This window comes from Bufo bufo, chromosome 11 (genome assembly GCF_905171765.1).
Source record: "Bufo bufo chromosome 11, aBufBuf1.1, whole genome shotgun sequence".
Lineage (NCBI taxonomy): Eukaryota > Metazoa > Chordata > Amphibia > Anura > Bufonidae > Bufo > Bufo bufo.
The window spans coordinates 91,250,677-91,275,439 of NC_053399.1; the positions used below are offsets into that span (position 1 = coordinate 91,250,677).

The following is a 24,763-nucleotide window of genomic DNA, read 5'->3' on the forward strand; positions in this document are numbered from 1 at the left end:
AAGACTAACCTCTATTCTACCTGCTAGATGCTAATCCTACCTCATCTTCAGGGGTACACTGGCCATAGACCCTAAAGGAAAACTTCCTGGTGGACTGATGCTTAGGGGGCGGCCTAAGCCTTCCTCACAGCAGCCTGCCAGGTAAGTAATGATTTAACACTCCTTTCCTGAATCCAACTGTGTTGCCATCCTGAGGCAACTGAAGTAGAAGGACAGAACATGGCAGCTGGCACTGGCTCCACCAATTTGTGTGGGAAGTCTTCTGTCAATTTGGACCCAACTACAAATTTGGGCCACTTTTATTTTTCTTTTTTCCAGGACTACTTTAAAATTCCCAGTCCACCTCTGATCATCTTGCAAAAATTTTGTCTTACTTGTGTCCGCGGGAGGAGTTACGAAAAGTTCCTCATTCTCGTCTTCATCATTGTTATGTTCCTCCATTTCTATTAGCATCTGTTGATCTTGGTCATAGGTAATGTCTGTAAATAGCAGCAGATTTTGATAATTCAAAATTCCCAAAAATTTTGACAATTTTTAGGAAAAATTCCAGCTGCACATTAGACTATATTAGACTATATTGTAGACTATGGTTGGTACTTGTAGTTTACTGCAACATTAACCCTTTCACCCCCGGGAGTTGTTTTTTTTTTTTGCGTTTTCGTTTTGCGCTTTTTATTTACGACGTTTGATGTACGATAAAACTGACCGGTTACTTTTATACTACAGTCCAGTATGAATCTGGCGATACCTTATATGTATAGTTTTTCTTGCGTTTTGATTACGAATGGGAAAAAAATCAGTTTTATTTTTTTGTCGCCATATTTTGACCCCTAAAACATTTATGTAATTATGTGTACGGAGCTGTATGGGGGCTCATTTTTTGCGGGGCGTTCTGAACTTTTTATTGATATCATTCTGGGGTGTGTATGACTTTTTGATCACTTTTTATTAAATTTTTTGTAGAAAATGAAGCGACCAAAACTGCGAACCAACCATTTGAATGCTTGTTTCCGTTTTGCTGTTTGCTGTATGGGGAATATATTTTTATACTATGGGCGTTTTCGCACATCGCGACACCCATGATGTGTATTTATTATTATTTTCTTTAGTTCTTTTATTTTTATTTTGGGAAAAGGGGGATGATTTAAATTTTTATGTTGTTTTTTATTTTTAAAAACTTTTTTTTTTTTTACACTTTTTTACACTCATTAGATTGCTGTTCTCATAGACGCCAAAGCAGTAGCATTGGAGTCTATGAGAAAATTGCTAGTTTCCTATGGAGCCCTATTACAGGCAAGTGCTCCATGGGAAATACTATGCAGCAGCCTCCGGTCATGCACAAAGACAGGGGCTGCTGCACGCACGCTCCGGCTCCTCCGATCGCTGCACGGGGGAGACGGAGCACCACCGGAAGCGAACGCTTTCGGTTTTCAGCGCTCTCAGATCCTGTGGTCAGGATTGAACACGTCATCTGAGTAGTTAAATGTCCGTGGACATTAGCCACGGGTGTCTTCTATAAGAAACCGGTGCCAGCCGCGTCTTTGGCACCCACAGTGCTCAGGAGCGTGCGCTATCTTTAAAGACCCGACCAGCGCTGTACTATTACGGCGCTGGTTAGGAAAAGGTTAAAATGATACCTGTCTTGTGAAAATCTATTACGGCAATCATACGAAAAAGCTTTGGTGCACCTCAGCTCCTCAGCTTTCCAGTGCCGGCCATGCCCCTCAGTGCAGTGAAGACATCGCTTGGATGAAGAACCGTTTTAATTAGCAGGATCAACCCAATCAGGCAGTATATCTGGCTTCATAGGGTTGACCCTGTTGAAAGAGGTTCCTTACATAAGCATTAAACATTTAATATAGAAGGGTGGTTGGGAGGTTTCTCAGCTAAACAAAATATTGGGTGGATTAGGAGGAGTAAGACATGACTTATATTACCTTAGTCCACCCCACCTACCACAGTCACTATAACCAAAACATAAAGGGCCAGGCCCCTCCTCCCTGGAGTGAGATTAACCCTTAAGTGCATCTATAGTAAATGGATGCCTGCACTAGTAGTTTTGGTGCCCCGATAAATATAAGCCATTTTGCAAACTGTTATAATCCATAGCTGCCAAAATTTCATTAACGCTTTTGGAAAACATGATCTATGCTATCTGCTGGGTGCATCTTTGCTCGATTCTGTGTAACTACCGCCCCATCATCTTAATTAGAATGTGGTCTTACTTGAGTTTTGCATAACTTTGAAATTATGTTTATTTTCATTCAGATATTGCAGCTCATCCTTTTTATCCAGGTCTATTCCAGAGTTTTTCACTTTGCCTGGGAATAAAAAGTTAATTGCTTTAATCCAGAGAAGACCATTCGAATGGTTGAATAAATTACATACTCTTGAGCAGACATTCCAATTAAAAAAAAACCATTCCCGATTCAATGTATATACCACGGGAGGTGTAGAGTGGGCTCAGGTACTGAGCCTGCTCCTTAGACTTCTGGTGGAATTTCAATCATAAATAATACATATGACCCCCTAAATCACAGCCCTTCTTCTCAAATAATGCGTCTAACATATCCCTGGTTTAATAACCCAATAAAGCATAGGAAACATGTGCCTGCATAGAAGCTGTGTACTCAAGACGACATGACATTTTTTAACCAAGCATAATAGTGAACGTTCTACTTATATCTATTAAGAGAAAAACTGTAGGGTTCTTATGCCTGAGAAAAGTCTTTAAGATGCCCTTAAAGGAAAGCAGCCATCTGGTTTTACCAATTTAAACCAATGTATGGTTACGCGGAGGTCTTCAGCAGCATTTGATACCTGAGTAAAGGAAGTTCAAAAAAATCCTGTGCCATAAGCTCCTTAGCCTTCAAGTCTGCACCAGGCGTATGTGAACTACTGACCTAGCCCTAAGACATCCCATGTATATATGAATGATGTGGAAGAGGTCTCCTACAGTAAATCATCCAGGCCTTTCCAATGACTGAGGAGGAGGACACCTAATGTATCCTCCAACCTGGGGAGCACCAAGAAATTTTGCTTAGGGAGAGCCCAAGTAGTGTGCCGCGCAAAATTGTAGGCCCCGTCTGTTATGATGAGCCCCTCTTCCATATAATTGGGCACTCTCAGCAAACACCCTACAGCTGAAATGAAATTGTTGAGGATGAAGGCAAGAGTCTCACCGTCATCCTACATACGCACACGCACACTGGATTTAAAGGGGTTTTAGCATCTCAGACAATGGAGGCACATCTCTAGGATATGCCCCCATTGTCTGATAGATGCGGGTGCAACCTCTGGGACCCGCACCTATCTCATGAACGCAGCCAGCAAAGTGAAGGAGGGCACACCATGGCTTAGTTGCTCGGCTATTATCAGCAAGCCAATTGGAACTGTTGGTGGTGGCCGGACCCGGCACTGCCAGGCCCAACTTTGCCGGATTGGTTTTCAACTGTATTTACGAGTTGGGACCCGCACCTATCAGACAGTGAGGGCATATCCAAGCGATATGCCCCTAATGTTTGAGATGGGAATACCCCTTTAATACTCAGGGCCCCAACATAAAGCTTCTGTACTCAAACTATTATTTTTTTCCCTCCCCGTTACAGGAATCACCATCCAGTTCTGTTTCACAAACTGCCCACCACGCGGCAGACTCTGGCAGGAGCTGTTGCACCTTCACCACTTATCTCCTAGTTCAAAAGAGGGGTGGAGGAGGAGCTGCATGATAATGAAGGTGTGTAGGTCGGGGTGTGAGGAGCCTGGCTCTACACATCATACGGAGAGGGGACAGCCAGGAAGCCCCATCTCTGGATCCTGCGCGAGGCCTGTCGCCGCCCCCCGCCACACTGCGCTGACAGTGTTAAAAGCACAGCGGTGAACCTAGCCTTTCTGCTGCCTGAGGCTAAAATTGAACCGTGCCCCCCTCCCCCCACCAATTCCCATGCCAAATTCTCAAGCTAAGGGCTCGTTCACACAAAGTATTTTGCGTTCCCTATACGGGCCGTTTTCTGCATTCCGCATGCAGTCCGTATATGGAACCATTCATTTCAATGGGTCTGCAAAAGATGCGGACAGCACTGTCCGCATCCGTTGCTCTGTTCTGTGGCCTCGCAAGAATTATGAGTCCTGTCCTATTCTTGTCCGTTTTGCGGACAAGAATAGGCATTTCTATAATGAGCCTCCTGTTCCGTTCTGCAATTTGCGGACCGCAAAAAACGGCACGGTCGTGTGAACAAGCCCTAACTCCTTCCCTCCTAACATTACATACATCACTACAAGGCATACAGGATAATACAGCGCCCCATACCTCTTACATCCAGTGACGTCTCCTTTGATGTAGATGTTCATTTTCCTCATCTTCTCCATTCAGACGAAACCACCATGATGGTTTTTCAGCCATCTCTCGTCTCTTAAGTTTGACAAACAGACATCTTAGTTTCCTACTTTTCCATCATTCTCCTACCTTCTGAACACCCCATCCTGCCAATCACAATACTATGCCTGCTGTACTTCCAAAGGCTATCCTGCAGAAACTGTCCCCCTGAAAATGCTTGTACCACACAGATAGTGCCCCCTTCAATAATTTTTGGCACACAGTGTCCTAAAAAATAACTGCGTCCCAGCAAATAGTGTCCCTGACACTAACAGTGTAAACATAATGTCCCCCAAAAATAAGCTGATACTATCATAGTGCCCCCCACAGTAATAGTGTTCCCCCAAATCCCACCAAGAGTAATAATTCTCTTAGTAGTAATAGTGCCCCTAATAATAAAAATAATAATAATTTACTCACTGTGCCCCAGAAGCAATAATGCTCCCAAGTGCCCATACTAGAAATCATGTTCCCCATAGTCCTGTAGTAGTAATAAAACCCACCATAATGCCCCCCATTTGTAATAATTCTCCTTATAATGTGACAGTAGAAAAATGCCTCCTAATGTGTGCCAGTACAAAAAAATACCCTCTCTTAGTGCCACCAGTTGAGATAATGTCCCCACAGTGCCCCTATAATGTTTGCCAGTATAAAATACCCCTATACAGTGCCCCCAGTAAATGCCCCCCATAATGTGTTTCAGCATAAAATACCCCTATACAATGCACTCAGTAGATGCCCCGATAGTGCTCCTTTCCCCCCCTTCCCCATGTACTCCATAATGTGTGCCTGTATAAAATGTGCCTATATAGTTCCCCCCAGTAGATGAAGTCAGTGTCCCCCATAAAGTGCCAGAATAAAATACCCCTTCTTAGTGCCCCCAGTAGATGCCTCCATAGTGCTTTTGTCCTTCACTTCTTCATAGGGCTCCCCACAATGTGCCAGTAAAAAATGGCCCCATAGTGCTCCCCCCTCCCATAATGCTCCCAACAGCATTGTGCCCAAAAATAAACACTAATATTTACCTCCATGCTTCAATACAGTCCTCTTCCAGCCTGTGTCCCACGCTGTACACTGCCTTGCTTAGGCGAAGTGATGATGATGATGACGCCATTGTGCCACCTGCGCCACACTGTGATAGTGCTTGCAGTCTATCAGAGGAACGGGGAACGGAGACAGTGCTCCCGTGCCCTGCCACAACGTCAACTGTATCGCTGTTCTGAGGACGGGAAACAGATGAATGTAGAAAGGTGAGCACTTCCATAATGGAAGCGCTCATTTCCCACGGCCCTGCAGGAGAGGAATCCAGCATAACGTAAACCGGACGGATTCGGTATGCAGCCCATAGACTTCTATTATGACGGACTGAATAACGGAATGCCTCTAAAGGCATCATGGAATTGCGCTATGGTCCGTGGTAATGGAATCCATAACGCAGTTCAGTAAATACCACAACAGGAACCCGCACAGGAACTTCAAAATATGAAATTCGCTCATCCCTAACTCTCATCTAGAGATAGACCTACCTTTTCCAGTTGTGAATAGTGATCTCTTCCGGAATTTCCAACATACCACCGCCACCACAAGCAGAGCCACCACAACCACTACGAACATGCTTATCAAAAATACCACCAATATTCCATGATCTCTCGTGTTCTCTTCTGTAAAGAGAAAAAAAAGACAGAATTCTTATTACCGCACATAATGAATCAACACCATTATAATAAAACATAAAGTTTGATAGCAGTAATATCTCAGATAATAGTGGGCACAACTTCACCAATGAACAGCTCCCGAACATATGCCCAAAACATTGGACATAAGCCCAAAGCATGACCAACCATAAAACACCCAATAAACTGCCAACCACAGTGGTACAGTACTAATACACTTCCAGCCACACAAGCCCAAAATAAAGTCAACCACATAGCCCCCAAAACACTGCCAATCACAGAGTGCCCACAATCATGCCAATCTTAGAGCCCCCCAAAATGCTGCCAACCAGAAAAACCTACCCACAGAGTCACCATAACACTTTTTCAAACACAGAGCCCTCAAAAACCTCCCAAACAAAAAAACCAAAACACTGAGAACCACAAAGCCACAAATACAGTGGTAGCCACAGAGCTCCCAAAACATTGGTAGCTACTGACCCTCAGTATACTGCCAGCTACAAACCCCCAAAACACTGCCAGCCAGAGAATCCTATACTGTTTTGCAAACTCCAGGAAGCTTTGTCATCTGAGGTGGACATTTATGGGGAAATGGACTATCAGGAAGGTTACCTAACTTGAGACCAGAGTCTAATCGAAAGATGGATGACTTAATGTCAGGATAGGTCATCAATATCAGATCTTTGGAGGTCCTACTCCCAACACACCACTGATCAGCTGTTTGAAGGGACCTCAGTAATCGAACGAGCACTGAGGTCCCTTCATTGTATACCAAGCACAGTATTGCACCTCAATGCCATTCACTTGATACATAAAGACCATCTCACCAATGGCCTTCATGTCACAGGCTGAGGAAGATGCTTCAGCCCATTCAAATAGCTGATCAGCAGGGGTGCTGAGAGTAAGACCCCCTTAGATAGGATACTGATGACCTATCCTGAGGATAGACAATCATTATTTAACTCCAGAAATTACGTTTCATCCTTACCTAAACAATGTTTTACAAGATGGACAGAAGCATTTTTCTGGTCTGCTTGGTTATCTACAATACATATAAATTCTGTGTCCTGGTGGTCCAGTGATAGAGATATCTGGGTGGTGCTTCCATTATTATACTGCTGATACTCAGAGTTCCCTTGTTTGTATTTCCAGGTATAGGAGACATCTGTTGTATTTGATAGAACATAGCAATGAAGAGTAACATTACATCGATCCCCAATTCTCTTCTGCTCTTTAATTTGTATCTGTACAGGAGGGATAGGGTCTGTAACGAGAGAGAAACATTATTAACTGACATTATATAGGTTTATGTATCCCCCCCAACTGGATGAAGTCTATAAGAGAACCCTCACATTTGTTATTATTACATAGAAGAGAAAGGGGCGCTCCCAGAGCGTATGATGAATTTCAGTGGTTGCAATCCCTTAGACATAAAGCATTGAGATGTCCTTCATCGGCATTGAGAATACCTGGAATGATGCCATGGTATGAACAGCCCACCAGAGGATCCAAGTCCTGGCAATGGTAGTGTGCCCGTCAAACAAGAGGAACTCAAACGTAGTACAAGATGCCCCAATTTGAAGGTTACTTTGGAGCCAACCACTTGCCACTTGCTCCAACTGAATTAGGTCTGTAAGGGACACCCTCACATCTTTTATTGCAGAGAGGAGAACAAAAGCATCCCAGGGCGATGACATCAAGGTACTATGAATTGCAGTGGTTGCACTCACTTAGACATAACGTTGAGACATATGCGGCGACCGCTGTTCGCAAGGGGTTACTTTAAGGTGTTATAATAGTGTTTGTCGTGACGCCAGTTGCATTTCAGCAATGAGGGCACAGGGCCCCCTTTTAGTAGATAGTGGTTGATGATGAGTATCCAGGATAGGAATGTCAGAGTGGTGTAAGGGTAGCCTAGAATGTCCCTTTAAGTGTGGCAGTGCACGTGTCACGGTGCTCATACCTGAATACACTGGAACCCCAAGCGTGGCAGTCCGCTGCAGAAAAAGGGTAGTTGAATGGGGGGGGTGATGAAATAAATTGAGTCCGGACCTTGTGATGAACTTGATAACAGCTTTACTTGAATGAACTTTCATCAGGCAACAGTCTTCTAACTTTATATTGGTCACCAGCAAGCTTTGGCATAAATAATGGCAGGCAAACACACTCAGCACTGCTATATCAGTTGCTCTCTAGCATTGCTGTGCTGTCAGGATTAAATAGGAACTTTTCCTTTGCTGTATGCTGTAACTTAACTTTGTCTTCTGGTCTGTCTCTGTCTTGCTTTATCCAGGGGAGATTTCTCTCCCTGGCTCCCGAGGCTTGTAGCCTGGGCCTCCAGGTCAAACAGAGCTGATGGTGCTCTCGCCCAGAAGGGACGAGTTCCCTGCAGCACAACCTCCCTAGAAGAGGGGGTAGGCCAGACTGGGACCATCACTTACTAAACTCCTCCCAAGAGGGAGAGAAGAGAATGGAAAGAAGGTTCCATCCTCTGTCCCTGTGGCTCTTTTGCCATTGTTGCCGCCATCTGCTGGTGAACCAGGCACATTACACATAAACATAACAGTTTCATAGAAATAAATATATACAGTTTGCAGGTTCAGGAAATTAGTGCATTGATGACATTAACCATAGAAGATAGTGGAGAGGTGTAAAAGGTGGTAATGCACCTCTGGGGCGTTACACATACAGATCACTGGTATTTAGAATACATGGAATAAAAACATGGTAGAAATAACCCTCCAGAATACCACAGGATCCAAGCTGTGAAATCCTAATGGGCCCCTCAAAGAAGAAGACCTTAAAGATCAAAAAGAAGACACCTCATTTAAAGGTGAATTTGGAGCCAATCGCTACTTTGCAAAACTTACAAAAGCCCCACTCCTTCGACCACCTAAGAATTACCCCAAACGACTGGCATTCCCAAAAGCGCCCACTTTGAGCCAGGGATTGCATGACCACATGGCCCTTTCACAACCCAGTTCGTGGGATTGTCCTAGTATAACCATGACTTTTGGCAAATATGTGTTACCTGTAATAGACATCGCATCACACAAGGCACAAAAACATGACTCTCTTTTCCCTCACCTTCCCCTCTTCTGGTTGGAACAGTCATATATACAATTAGTTAACCATAGGCAACATCCAAACTTGAGGTCTAGAAGACCATCACGTTCAAGCATTTTAACCTTGAATTTAAATGGTTTCCTTAGTATGTTTATGTAATGTCACACTTCTGTTTCTATGAGAAGTCCGGGTCAGACAGGACCAACAGAAGACCACTAAAAGAACAGACTTCTTCAACAAGTCCTGAGGTTCAGTGGGAGACAAATCATCTGAACCTGACAGTAAAGTGAGTTGTCTCATGAACCACTGTCTCCAATTACCACGTTCACTGTACACTTCTCCTGCAGTGCCAGGCCATGCAGTACATGATCAGGCTGTGACCAGTTTATCTAGTAGCTCTCTCCTCCAGGTCATAGAGATGCATACCATACCCTAATGTCCTAATGTTCATGAGACAACCTCTTTAAGCAATTTGTGTTCCAAGTAATAAAACAACATGTATCCAAATAGATTGCCAATAACCGGTTAGCTCATGATTCTCCAAGGCCCATGGATCATACCAAAATACTTACTTCACCATCTCTTCTTTAAATCTAGTTGTCATTTGACCTTGAAACTCAACAATCATAATTAATATGATGACTTACCAAGCACGGTCATGTAAATGTATTCTTCATTCGATGCATCATCGTTCAAAGTGACATCAACGATGTAGAGTCCACTATCGTTGCGATTCAACGTATTGATGCCCAAGACTGTTCCGTTGTTGAACAGATTATATCTTTTGAAATCATTTACAAACAAGATGTCATTTTTAAACTTTGCAATTTTATATCTTGTTCCATTGATATCATGTTTCCAAGTATGATCTTTCACATTATTTGGGTCAAATGAAGATGTCAAGTTGATAGATGAATTTGAAATCCCATACACAAGTCGTAAATCTTGTCCTACACCGGAAAATATGAAATTATTATTTCAGTGTATAAAATATAGTACAAAATGCATTTGCCGGACCTACCTTCTGTATTAAACCGCCCGACTTCTCATGGAGAAATCAAATATAGGACAAGCTGTCTTGTCCAAGGCTGAAGCTCTAGATTTTAGAATGTGCCCATCTACACTTGATCCCTAAAGTTGGATAGCTATTGGCTGAGCACCTTCCGGTGTTCCACCTTCCCTATCAATCCCTAGCATTCTTATTTATAACATTTTCAACCAGCCCCCTCCTCAATACATGTGTAGTCCTCAATGCAAAAGCAACTGTCCATCCTACCCTATGTCGATAATAGCGTCCTCTAGCTCATGTAGCTCTTTTCCAAGCTCCATGCTTCATCTTTGTCCATGTGACCTCTCTTAGGTTCGAAGACAGATCAAAAGGTGTTTAAGATATTTCTGATATTTCTAAATAGGGAAAACTTGGCTTGAAAAGTAGAGCTAGGTGAGGAATTAGTCACATTACAGATTAGAACATTTCTCCACTCTACATTCATCACGACCACTACTAAGTGCCATCCAAGGTTCAAATAGCCCAGCCATACACTGCCCTAATACTAGTACATGGGTAAAAAGCTTGAAACGAAAAATAATCCAGCCTAGAATTAAGCAGTGTTTATCTAGGGCAGGTGAGCCATTGGATGGGTGCTCAGCAGGTCCACTGACCCACATTTTTACTTTGACAAAATTACTGTTGATGCAGCTCGTCTTAATCTGCTAGCCTTTAAAGTATTATTTTACTGAAGGTTTGGTGTCCATCATGGTTCTTGGTACCATTTTGATGGTACTAAAGTGGATCCACCTCCAAAACTCTTAAAGTAAGCAGGGTAGGTATCACAAATACATAACCATACTTTGTGAAAATCCACAGAAGTTCTTCTTTTTTATATTTATGCAAATAAGGTTTACAGTGCAGCATGGGTGGGGCCATTCCATTCATGGCCCCTGGCTTCCTCTATGTCATCACTACCAGCTCTGAAATCTCAGTGGCTGTCCATCAAGCAAGGGGTGGAGGCTCTGGGTACCATTATAGCAGAGCGATTTCCCATAATCCCCCCACCTACTGCCCACACTCACCATACAATCCCCCACACACTCAGTAGTTATGGCCTTTACTGCCTACTCACAGTAGTTATGCCCCTTTACAGTGTGGGGGCACTAACTGGGGAGGACTACTGTGTAGGAGTACTAAGGGGGCAGAACTACAGTGTGGGGGCACTAGTTTTGCCCCCTTAGTACTCCTACACAGTAGTCCTCCCCAGTTAGTGCCCCCACATAGTACTGCTCCCCCTTAGTGCCCCTACAGTGCAATGCTCCCCACTAGTGCACCTACACAATAATACTCCCCCTTAGTACCCCAACACATTAATACTCCCCCTTAGTGCCCCCACAAACTAAAACTTTATTTACTGCCCCCATTACATTAGTGAAGCCCCTTCTGTGTGAATAAAATAGAAAACAGCAATACCTGACCCCATTCCTGCTTTTCCCAGCAGGCCAGATGCAGTGATATCATCGTGCCTGCTGGGTTGAGAGCACAGACATGACAGACATACTTACAGCCCCAGCCCCCTGCACTGGGGCCCTTTAGCAGCCGCTATGGCTACTAGGGTGGTAGAAGAAGCGATCATGTGTTACAAAGAACTTACCCCACTTGAGTTTTCGGGCAAATAGATGTAGGTCTTTCAGGAGAATAAGTTGAATTTTTGTAGGGGGGTGAATGACAGTCCTTTTTTTAAGTATCTGCATTTGAGCTGTACTAAGTGGCCGAGTACTAAGATTGACCACCTCTAGTTCATCACTCTTATTGATCTGGGACGGGGGAGGGGGGCGGGGGGTTATTTCTTGTTTCTAAGGAAGTATTCTGAGACTGGTGGAGTGGTGTCTAAAAAAGGAATTAGGACTAGATGAGGAAGATCTTCCAGGGGTACAGATACTAGCAGATCTCTTTTCTGAAGGACAACGTAATATTGGTGATGGTCCATTTACAAATCTGAGAACTCTATCTAGAAAAAGTCCCCCCATGAATGATACCATACCCATTGATACTTTGGTGGCGGTAGTGACGGATAAAGTACACCACATGAATGAAACACTAGGTACATGGAACAATCTACAAAAATATCTCTTCCTTCCTGCGGCAGAGGGGTGATTTTCTTCAACGCCATAATCATTTTGTGATAGAGTTGATGGAATTCATCCTTACACATAATGTGTTTCTGTTTGACCACTGGATTTTCCACCAGCTGAGAGGTGTGGCCATGGGCAGTCCGTGTGCCCAGATGTATGCCAACCTTTATCTCGGCTGGTGGGAAAAGGAGGTGGTCTTCAAAGAGACAATGGATCAATTCACGTTGTCGATTTTATTATGGATTAGATATAGCGACGACGTGCTCGTCCTCTGGAAAGCGGCAGATACCCTCTTTCAGGAATTTGTGGGCGAATTGAACAAGAATGACCTCGGTCTGTTTTTCACCTCTGAGATAAATGCTGCCCGAATCTCCTTCCTGGACCTTTCAATTACTATAGGCCAATCTGGAAAGATTGTCACTAACATTTACAGGAAAGAAACGGCAACAAACAGCCTATTAAGGTGGGATAATGGTACGGGAGATTCTTGCGGAAAATTGGTGCATTCTGCAATCTGACCCAGATATTGGGGACTTGGTAACACATCAGCCCTTGATCACATACCGGCACAACCGTAATATACGTGATTGTTTGGTGCACAGCTTTTATGAAGATCCAGCCAAAAAATCATGGTTGCAGGGCACCATTACAGGTACCTTCAAGTGTGGCTGATGTATTTTCTGTAGATATATTTCTAAGGGGCAATACTTTATGAGTACAGCCACTAAGAAGTCATACTTTATTGTGTCATCTATCAACTGCAAAACAATCTCCTCACACGTCTCTGAGGGAAATAACACGCTGGTAAGACCAAGCGCGAGTTTAGAAAAAGAATGGGCGAACATTTATCCGGCATGAGAAAACTTGCAGATACACCCATTTCACGACATGTGAATGATCATCATGGAGGGAACATGGGGGTCATCAGCTTTCAAGGCATTGAACATGTCAAATGCTCCCAACGGGGTGGGGAATGTAGACTTGATCCTTTTGCGCAAAGAGGCACAATAGAAATTTGAATTGAATACAGTGAATACAAAAGGGCTCAACGACGCTATATCTTATACTTGCTTCATCTAAAAGCTTGATGGTACCTCAGAATCATACACATTGTGAAGAATACATTTAGATCTTGTTCTTATCTAGCTGTCCGTTATAGCTGGCACAGATGATTCTGTCCGCTGTAACTACCATTATAATTGCCACGGTTCCTATCCATCACTTCTAGCATTGGTCTCGTGACCACGCAAATTTTTTTTTTTTAATTGCATTCCAAGAGCTATAACTTTTTTGTTTTTTCATCAATGTACTTGTATGAGGTCTTATTTTTTGCAGGACAAGTTATAGTTTTGAATGCACCATTTTAAGTACATTTTAAGCAAGCTGTTTAGCTAAAACCCCCTTTGTTCAAGTCAGTAAAAAGGCGTATTAATGGTCACTAAGGGGTTAATTAAATGTATACATGAAATCCTGAGTCAAGTGACAAGCGTAGTGAATTTAGGGATGAGCGAATCGACTTCGGATGAAACATCCAAAGTCGATTCGCATAATACTTCGTTTGAATACTGTACGGAGCAGGAGCTCCGTACAGTATTAAGGCTCATGCACACGACCGTTGTTGTATTGCGGTCCGTTTTTCACTGATCCGTTGTTCCGTATCTACGTTTTTTTCCTCTCTGATTTTAGTCCTCTTCTGTTCCGTTATTGCACAAAACACATCCGTATGGTTTCTGTATTTGATGCGTTTTTTGTGGATCGTATACAGAAAGAGTAACTTATTAATCACCAAACACATGAGCAATATGGGCTGGGCATAGCATTTCTACAGTATGGATCCTCAAAATACGGATGACATACGGATGTATTCCGTGTGCGTTCTGTATTTTTTGCGGACCCATTGACTTGAATGGGGCCTCAGACCATGATTTGCAGACAATAATAGGACATGCACTACTTTTTTGCGGAACGGCCATGCGGACAAACGGAAACAGAATGCACACGGAGTAACTTCTGTATTTACGATCCGCAAAAAAAAAAAAACGGAACGGAAGCACACAGGTGACCCTATTAGTGCCATCCACACTTTGCCTCCTACTAGTGCAAGTCACGCTGTGCCCCCTGTTAGTGCCAGACACATTATGACCCCCATTAGTGCCAGCCATACTATGCCCCCTATTAGTGCCAGACACATTGTGCCCCTTATTAATGCTAAGCACACAGGTGCCCCTATTAGGGCCATCCACATTGTGCCCCTATTAGTGCCATACACACTATGCCCATTATTAGTGACAGCCACATTGTGCCCCTATTAATGCCAACCACGTTGTACCTGTAATAGTGTCAGCCACACTGTGACCCCATAACAGTGGCAACCACAGTGCCCTTTTAGTGCCAGCTACACCATGCCCCCTTTTAATGCCAGCCACTGTCTACCCCCTATTATTGCAAGCTATACTGACCCTACTATTATTGCAAGCCATATTAGGCCCTATCATACTGTGCCCCCTACTCTTTCCAGCCACACTGTGCCCCAATCAGTGCCAGCCACACTGTATCCCAAATAGTGAAAGCCACCTTGTGCCCCCTGTTAGTGCATGCATCCCAAGTGTCCCTCTTTTTGACCCAAGTCCCTCTGTGCTCCATAAATCTCCCTCTTTTTGGTGTGAGGTACAGATTTATTACATTTAAAATATTGATCCAGAATGTGTTCCCCTGGTTCCTATCTATATATTAAAGCCCAGCGTGCATATTATTTCCTTATTTGATGCAATTTGGATTTTAGATATTTTCATATTCATATAGCTTCTTTTTTTTACACAATAGCGCAAAAAATATTGAAGTATATAAATATGCAGGAACAGTGGACCTTTCAAACAATAAACCATTAGTGTCCCTCTTTCATCGTCCAAAATGTTAGGAGGTACGTGTCAGGACTAGCCTCACTGCCCCCTCAGTACACCGAAAATCCACAACAACCGCAACAAAAAAGCATGAACAAATCACAAAAAATGCACCAAAACCACAATAAATAGTGCAGATGTAGCCTGAGGTACAGAATTCAGAAGTTCAGGAAGTAAAGCATGAAGCCTGTGGAGCATGTGTCAGAGCTTCACACGGGCCCGGGACACACCGACATAGCAGACAAACTGCTACATACATGCAGGGATCTCAACTCGGCCCGCTCTATGGTATTTTCTCTGTCCCTTGTTCGTTGCCGGCTGTGACCCGCCTCATCGTTGCCTCTGATCGGTGCTGTCCCTGTGTTTTGCCTGCATGTGGTCTGCTGCCTGGGAGGTATTGGGGGCGCTGGAGCTGGTGAGTTCGCTGGGTTTCTGAGCTGCGGTGTCCGTGGGTGGAGTGGAGACCCTGGGTTTGGTGTCTGGCGGGTGAATTCGGTGTTGCCTCTCATTTATTAACACACTAACATTCTTTGGGAGACGGCAGTGGTTTGGTGCTGCTTGCGGGGGGGCGGTGTGAGGTCGGGGGGTACTATACTTTCCGGAATTTCTGTGGCCCTTATTGGATTCCTGTTGGACCCCCACCAGCTGTATGCCTCGTTGTGGTCATTGGAGTTGGGTCCTGAGGACTTAAGAACTTAAGGAACTTAAGGAACGGTATCCCCCCCCTCTTCTCTACAGATGAAGCGACAAGGCCCAGGATGACCCTTTTTTATGGATAGATGTTAGGTTTCCCTCTATCTACTTATTTGGATGGTCCGTCTTGGATGGATTGCCCCTGTGAAAATTGCAGTCGTCAGGGGGAAACTTATTTGGGCGCTCTATAGCGGGATGACTGAAAAGTGATAGTTATTTAGTGGTCCTGCTACACTTTCATGTATACGATCCCTATAGAATGATTATCAGCTATATCTTGTTTGTTAGTGGCTATGTACTTATTCCTGCCCTAGGTGATGACTGTTATACAATTACCTGTAACCGTTCATAACTTTATATTTAGGGGATGTAACTATTTTTCTAGTCTGTAACTATTTTGTGGGTAGGGGTGTGTATCTGCCTAGTATCCGTTTTTTTTTTGGGGCTATATATTCCTGTAATTTACTTTCTCCTGCCTATGACTATTTGATACTATCAATAACCGGCATTTTGTGGGGCTGAGTTTGGTCTAGAGTTGGGGCGGTGAACTGTCTGTATAACTGCAGATTATTTATTTAGATAAAAATGCCGCCAAAATTTCGCAAATCGGGAGGAGTGACCTCCCCAAAAGGAGGATCAGGGGGGAGTCCACAGGCCCGGTTAGATAAATTTCTGAAGTCACCACCACCTAAAACCAGAGGAGGTGTACATATATCTGCTTCTCAGATTGAGCCGGGATTAGAGAATACGGATCAGTTAGAACGGGGTTTACCAAAGGGCAGTTCCTCCCATATTGAAGGTTTTGATAGCATTAATAAAAAACTCCAGGATATACTGGGAGTAGTAAACGCTACTAACACTTCGGTGGCAGAGTTGACTTCTTCACTTGCAGTAGTCCAAGGTGATGTTACCATAATAAGAGACGAAATGTCGAAGTTGAGACTAAAGGTGAAGGAATTGGAGTCCGCAGTCAACTCTGTCACCGTAGAGAATGGTCTATTAAAGAACAGACTAAAAGAGGTAGATGAAGACCGCTCTTGGTTAAGGGAAAAAGTGGTAGAGTTGGAGGATAGGTCTCGTAGATATAACCTGCGGTTAGTAGGGTTTCCAGAAGGGGCAGAACAAGATAACCCGTCGAATTTCATTCAGAAGTGGTTGGTAGAAAGTCTGGGACCAGACTATGATGTATCTACCTTCTGTGTGGAAAGAGCCCATAGAATCCCCTTTAAAAAACCTCCTCCAGGGGCCCCTCCCAGGGCAATCCTGGCAAAATTTGTTTGCTCAAAGGATCAGGATTGGGTCCTTAGACGCAAAAGAGAAGTAGAAAATATAGAATTTAACGGTAATCTGATATAAATTTTTCCCGATTTCTCGCGAGAGACCCAAAATAAAAGAAGATCTTTTTTTGATGTGAAAAAAAGATTGATTGCGGCTAAGATTACCTATTCAATGTTATATCCCGCTAAATTGAGAGTGGTATACAATGATTCTGTGCGGTTTTTCTCCACACAGTCGGAAGTGGTGCAATGGTTGGATTTAAAGGGCCTATGAAAAGTACGGAAGGTGGGTGAGGAGGGAGGTTAATGAGGGGAGGTGGCAGGGGGGAGGTTTGGTGGTAGGAGAGAGGTTGATGGGTATTGTGAAATGCCCTGTCAACCATGCAGGGGTTTGTTTTGGGGGTGGGTTTAAGGGAGGGATTGGCTGCCGTCGGTCGCTGTTCAGATATGCGTGCCTCTCCGTTAAGGAAGGGGGGTTAGAAACTCTTTTTATTCATAGGATATGCCGTGTAACATTCTTTTTTGGAATGTGAGAGGGCTGGGAGACAGGGTGAAGAGGACGGTGGTATTTGATCTCGTGGTCCGCCATCTGCCAGCGATTGTGGTACTATTAGAGACCCATTCTACATTAGATAGGATTTACATGGTGAAAAGGAAATGGGCCTCTCTTGAGTACCACGCTTGCTACTCGTCTTATGCAAGAGGGGTTAGCGTATATATTCATCATGGGATGGAGTATCAGCCGCTAGATAACCTGATTGATAAAGAAGGTAGATTTGTATTTCTCCACGGGTATTGGAAAGGGCAGGAGGTCATACTGGCTTGTATCTATATTCCCCCACCATTTAATGCAACGGTGTTTTCACAGTTAGTCCAATATATATCCACAAAAAATCAATGTGCGCTATTAGTGGCAGGTGACTTTAATGCAGTACCGGATCCTGAGCTGGATCGGTTCTCCTCGTTCTCTGGGCGCGGCCGCGCGGGATCCCCCTTGACTGCTGTATGCCAGGAGCTGGCGCTGGTTGATATCTGGCAGCATCTCTATGGCAATAAAAAAATCTTTTCATGTTTTAGCCAGTCATTCGGGTCTATGTCCCGTATAGATCTGGCATTTGCAAGTCGGGATCTGTGCGGTCGCGTCCTGAGAATGAGGTATGAACCTCATGGAATCTCGGATCACTCCCCAGTTCTTGTTATATTTGCGGAGGCCCTGAATACAGGTAGAATCTTTAAACTGAACCCGCACTGGTTTGATGTGATAGGGGAGCAAGCTAGAATAGAGCAGGATATTCAGGAATTTTGGGACTTTAATGTAGGATCGGCACATATTCACTATGTGTGGGATGCTTTGAAAGCCCATATAAGGGGCTTATACTTTAGTAAAATTAACAGGTTTAGAACGGAAGCACGGCGCAGGGAACAACAATTGACAGACTTAATAAGGAGTTTACGCGCCGCATTAATTGACTCTTATACGGAGCAATCCATTAATCAGTTAAAAGAGGCCAACTTACAGCTTAAGACGCTCCTATATAAAAAAGCACAACATAAGCTCCTATTTCAAGGCCAGAATCGTTTTTGCAAATCTGGTAAAACGGGCAGGTTCTTGGCTCGTCTGGTGGCCAACCAGAGAGAGTCTACTAGTATAAGAGAAATTAGGAACTTACAGGGTGTTGGGGTGAGCTCTGCAGTGGAGATAAGGGAGGAGTTTGCGAGATATTACTCTGCTCTTTATAAATCTGAGTCTACGCTTAGTCGTATCGATATGGATCAATATCTTCAAAGATTAGAGCTCCCCCAGTTATGTGCTCAAGATAGAGAGCTCTTGGACTCCCCCATTCTTTTAGAGGAACTTCAGGCGACCCTTTCCTCTTTAAAATATGAATCAGCTCCCGGCTCAGATGGATTGCCGTTTGATTTATATAGGTATCATGCTAAAGTACTTTTGCCGATCCTGCTTTTAGTCCTGAATGAGTCCCGCGCATGCTACTCTTTACCTCCATCATTTAGAGAGGCAGTGATTATCTTGGTTTTAAAAAAGGAGAAGGACCCGTGTGATATGGGGTCATATAGACCCATATCACTTTTAAATACGGACTACAAGATTTTTGCTAAAATTTTTGCCAATCGTCTAAAGAAGGTTATAGCGAGTTTGGTACACCCCAATCAGACGGGCTTTATCCCGGGACGGCAAATACAGATGAGTCTATATAGGGTTTATCTGAATTTGTCTGTTGGGGGCAGTATAGACCACTCCATTCTGTCTTTAGACGCCGCAAAAGCGTTTGACAGGATGGAGTGGTCCTTTTTGTGGGCTACAATGTCCCATTTTGGCCTTGGGAATGCGTTCCTGGAAATGACTCAAATGTTATATGCACAGCCAGTTGCATCTATTAGTGTCAATGGTATTAGCTCTTCCCCTGTCATGATGCGGAGAGGGATGAGACAGGGCTGTCCCCTGTCTCCTCTCCTCTTCGCTCTTTTTATTGAACCATTGGATTCGCTTAGATAACTGTATAGATGGTTTTGGGGTGGCGGGAGTGAGCGATAAAATAAGCTTATATGCCGATGACGTGATTCTGTTCCTGGATCAGGGATGGAAAATTCTCTCGCATGTCATAGAGGTAATAGAAGAATATGGCAAACTATCAGGTTATAGAATTAATTGGTCAAAGTCATCGCTCCTCCCGCTGAACCGCAAAGCCTTAGATGAGGGGAGGCGAGTTCGTGTTTTGGCCCCTAATGATACTTTAGATTATCTGGGGGTTAAGATTGGGGTCCCTATAAATAGGTTTTATGATCTTAACCCCTTAGTGACCAAGCCTGTTTGGGCCTTTATGACCAAGCGTTTTTCTTTCTTTTTTTATGGTCTCGTTCCAAGAGCTATAACTTTTTTATTTTTTCATCTATATAGCTTTATGAGGGCTTGTTTTTTACGGGACAAGTTGTAGTTTTTAATGGCGCCATTTTGGGGTACACATAACTTTCTGATTAACTTTTATTAACTCTTTCTGGGAGGGAGATGGGGAAAAATAGCAATACTGCCACTGCGTTTTTACATTATACATTTTTTGGCGTTCATTTTTCGGTACAAATAACATAATATCTTTATTCTCTGGGTCAGTACGATTACAGTGATACTAAATACTTATAATTTTGTTTACGTTTTACTACTTTTTTTGCAATAAAACACCTTTTATTAACCCAAAAAATTATTTTGCATTGCCACTTCACAAGACCCATAACTTTTTTTTAGTTTTTTATATGGAATTGTGTGATGGCTTGATTTTTGAAAGACAACTTGTATTTTTCATTGGTATGATTTTGGAGTAAATTCCGCTTTTTGATCGCTTGTTATTACGTTTTTTTTCGGTGGAAACTAAGAATAAATTCGAAATTCTGTCTTTTTTTATTTTTTATTTTTTACGGCGTTCACCATAGGGGATAATTTATGTAATATTTATGTAGTCCCGGTCGTTACGGACGCGGCAATACCAAACATATGGGGGATATTTTCTTTTTGCAATTTTTTTCATTGAAAAGCGTATTTTCAATGGAAAAAAAAAGCCTATTTTTTTTATTTTATGGAATTTTTTTTATTTAATAAATGTGTATTTTTTTTCTATTTTTTTCACTACTTAATAGTCCCACAAGGGGACTATAATATACAGTATTTTGATTGCTTTTAAAATGTAATGCATTATCTCTATAATGCATTGCATTTCAAAAGCAATGCTATTCGAACATTGACCAGCAGGCTGCGCCAGAGAGGCACAGCCTGCTGGAAGTAACTGAAGACAGGCTCGAGGCCCTGATCGGAAGTGAGGTAAGCTTCCTAGTACATCAGCACCCCGCGATCGCATTTCCGGGGTGCTGATGGGAGACAGAGGGAGTCCGCTCCCTCTGTCACCACTTTACATGCGGCGGGCGCCATTGCGCCCGGCATGTAAAGGGTTAAACAGCCCGGATCGGCACTCCTGCCGTTCCGGGCTGTTAGAGCAGGGACCCGGCTCTCATGTGAGAGCCAGGTCCGCGCTCCCCGCTGCACGGGGGAGCCGTGCAGCGCTTAAACTGGGCCGCCGTAAAAACGCGGCGGCCCAGCCTAAGGCCCCTTAGTGACCGCCGTAAAAACACGTATGGGTGGTCACTAAGGGGTTAATCTGGCCCCGGTTCTGAATAAAGTCAGGGACAAAATCAGCGCTTGGCGGAAATTGATATTGGCACAAACGGACCGAATAGCTTTGATTAAAATGATTATCTTACCGATAGTTTTGTTTCCGTTGTGTGCCTCCCCCATCTGGATCGATGATATCTTTTTTCATAGGTTGGAGACTATGATTAACGATCTAATTTGGGGAAGGAAGAGGGTGCGCATAAAGCAGAGGTATCTATGGTTGTCGGAGGCAGATGGTGGGTTGTCATTACCTTTTTTTCAAGGTTATTATTTATGTGCACAGATTCAGCGTTGCTGTTATTCAAAAGAGAGCTTACTTTCACGATATTTGACAAAAGTTTTTGATAAACCAGTTGATAATATTTTTGCATGTTTGGAGACTGGGTTTATGGGAATGAGGAGGTCCTTGTTGGTCCCGTGCTCACTGCAGAGGGTTTGGAACAGACTGAAGAAGATCCTTAAATCTTCCGGACCGTTTGTTTTTACCCCTCTGTGGGAGAACAGGGAGCTGGAGGAGTTCTTCAAAATTACAGATTTTGGTTATTGGTCACGTAATGGTATTAATAGGGTGTCTGACCTTTTCTACATGGGTCGCTTTAAATCACTTTTGGAATTTGGTTTTACTGATAGTTCACCATTAGATTTATTCATGTATTCACGTTTGAAACATATATTTGAAACCTCTAGGAATAGGGGTCTTATTTTTCTACGAGAGAATATATTTTTAGATTTTTGTGATGCCCAGAAGTATGAAAAGGTGAAGTTATCTAGACTTTATGCGAAACTCCGAATGGCACTGGCAACTGTAACGCCTTTCAAAAGTACAGATAAGTGGGAGCAAGAGCTGAATTGCCCCCCACTACAGTGGTCTACCATTTATAGGAACGTGAGAAAGGCGACAGTTTCCAGTGCGCATAGGCTAATTCAATTTAAGATACTCCATAGACTGTATTATACGCCGAAAACCCAGGGAAAATTTCCCCAAAATAAAGATCGTGATTGCTGCTGCTCTAAATGTGGATATGTTAATGCCAACTATGCCCATGTGCTTTGGAGCTGCAGCAAAATAAGAAGTTATTGGGATGAGGTCTTCACTACCCTACAAAAGGAGAGTTCAATGAACTACAACCCGGGAATTTTGATAGTGATCTTTGGAGATTATGGGTCAGAAGTGGAAGTCCCGCCCCAGGTTAGACGGATTTGGATGAGGGGATTGATGGTTGCTAAGGCTATATTGATAAAGTATTGGGGCTCTGTCTCCCCGCCCTCAATAAGGGAGTGGAGTTCATACCTCCAAAAAATTAGGGTATATGAGGACATTGAAAGGAAACGGAGCGTTGCACGCAGAGCTGTATAGCTATAATTAATACTGATACTATTCTATATAATAATGAATGGAGTGGACGGCAGACAATGGGGGGGGGGGGGGTTGATATAGCTATTATTATATATTATCTTGAGGGTGTCCTTAGGATGCTGTGTAGAGTTTTTCTTGTAAGGATGTCTATGATTGCCATGCTGGGCACACCGTTGAGATTGATATTGTTTTATGTATTAATATTTTGATTTGGAAAATAAATATATATATTTATTTAAAAAAAAAAAAAAGTGTCAGCCACACTGTGACCCCATAACAGTGGCAACCACAGTGCCCTTTTAGTGCCAGCTACACCATGCCCCCTATTATTGCAAGCTATACTGACCCTACTATTATTGCAAGCCATATTAGGCCCTATCATACTGTGCCCCCTACTCTTTCCAGCCACACTGTGCCCCAATCAGTGCCAGCCACACTGTATCCCAAATAGTGAAAGCCACCTTGTGCCCCCTGTTAGTGCATGCATCCCAAGTGTCCCTCTTTTTGACCCAAGTCCCTCTGTGCTCCATAAATCTCCCTCTTTTTGGTGTGAGGTACAGATTTATTACATTTACAATATTGATCCAGAATGTGTTCCCCTGGTTCCTATCTATATATTAAAGCCCAGCGTGCAGATTATTTCCTTATTTGATGCAATTTGGATTTTAGATATTTTCATATTCATATAGCTTTTTTTTTTACACAATAGCGCAAAAAATATTGAAGTATATAAATATGCAGGAACAGTGGACCTTTCAAACAATAAACCATTAGTGTCCCTCTATCACCGTTCAAAAAGTTAGGAGGTACGTGTCAGGACTAGCCTCACTGCCCCCTCAATCCACAACAACCGCAACAAAAAAGCATGAACAAATCACAAAAAAAGCACCAAAACCACAATAAATAGTGCAGATGTAGCCTGAGGTACAGAATTCAGAAGTTCAGGAAGTAAAGCAGAAGCCTGTGGAGCATGTGTCAGAGCTTCACACGGGCCCGGGACACACCGACATAGCAGACAAACTGCTACATACATGCAGGGATCTCAACTCTCCCGGAGGTTCAGGGAGTCTCCCGCTATTAGATAGCGGCTCCCTGACACCCGCATGTGAGACAATATATCCCGGAAAGGTTTATCTCAGTCAGATAGCAGAGCAGAGAGAGAAGAGAAGTGACAGGACAGAGTTTAGATTACAGGTTGAATTAACCCTTTAGGGTCAAATTGGCTTCTCAAGATCTATATGTTAAAGGCATTTCTTCTGTCTCATTCAGTAGCTATATAACTTGTCACGGGGTTCCGAAGGTGCACTCGGTCCCCCATTGCCCGCAGACCTGTTGCTTAGCTTTGGGAATGAGGATTTGTGCTTGACCGGCTTTGCTGGCTGGGTGGCTTCCTGCTCCTAGTCTGCCTTGAGCGCCGAGCTGATCACTCGGTGCTCGACTGGTTGGCCTGTCGGTCATGTGACGCTGGCCACGTCACATGACCCTCACTCCCCACTATAAATACAGGCAGCCTGCTGGCCACAGGTTGCCTGTTAATTTCTAGGTTCCTGGCTATTTGTTGGACTACTGAATACTTACCTGATCCTGTTCCCTGACCATCCTCTGCCTGCTCCTCCTGTACTGCGCTTCCGTCCTGGTATTGTGACCTCGGCTCCCACCTGACTACTCTCTTAGGACTCCTCTTGTACTTCGCTACTCTCCTGGTATTTGACCCCGGCTTCTCCTGACAATTCTTTGCTTAATCCGTTGTACTGCGTAGCTCTCTTGGTTCTGACCCGGTCCGGTCATGTTCCGTATTTTGTCTTGTCTGTCTTCTCTGCACATATCCTAAGTTAGGGATTGCCGTCCAGTTGTCCCCTGTCATCAGGACTCGTGAGGCAAGTAGGCAGGGCCAGGGGTGAGGGTGGAGCGCAGTGGTCACTATCCTCCCCCCTGTGTGTGTGTGTGGACGTGACCGTTACATAACTATTGAGAGAGATGCATTTTTTTGAAAATACATTTACACATTTAACCCTCCATTTTAATTATATTATTTACCCCAGTGTTAAATTTACACCCCCTGGATGCTTTAATCATATATAAATATGATAATTTGGGGCAGGGTAATGAGCCCGGTCCT

General features: G+C 43.5%; 1 protein-coding gene across 2 annotated transcripts in view; it reads right to left on the reverse strand.

Annotated features, from left to right (window-relative positions):
* LOC120982225 overlaps positions 1 to 24,763 on the reverse strand; it is a 60,711-nt gene that overhangs the window by 25,928 nt on the left and 10,020 nt on the right. For both annotated transcript variants that reach the window (XM_040412234.1, XM_040412235.1), the window contains 5 exons: positions 9,762 to 10,064; positions 7,037 to 7,312; positions 5,902 to 6,036; positions 2,226 to 2,321; positions 375 to 479 (listed from right to left, as the gene is read on the reverse strand). In XM_040412234.1, coding sequence (XP_040268168.1) covers positions 375 to 479; positions 2,226 to 2,321; positions 5,902 to 6,036; positions 7,037 to 7,312; positions 9,762 to 10,064 — 915 coding nt within the window. The remainder of the gene's footprint in view (positions 1 to 374; positions 480 to 2,225; positions 2,322 to 5,901; positions 6,037 to 7,036; positions 7,313 to 9,761; positions 10,065 to 24,763) is intronic.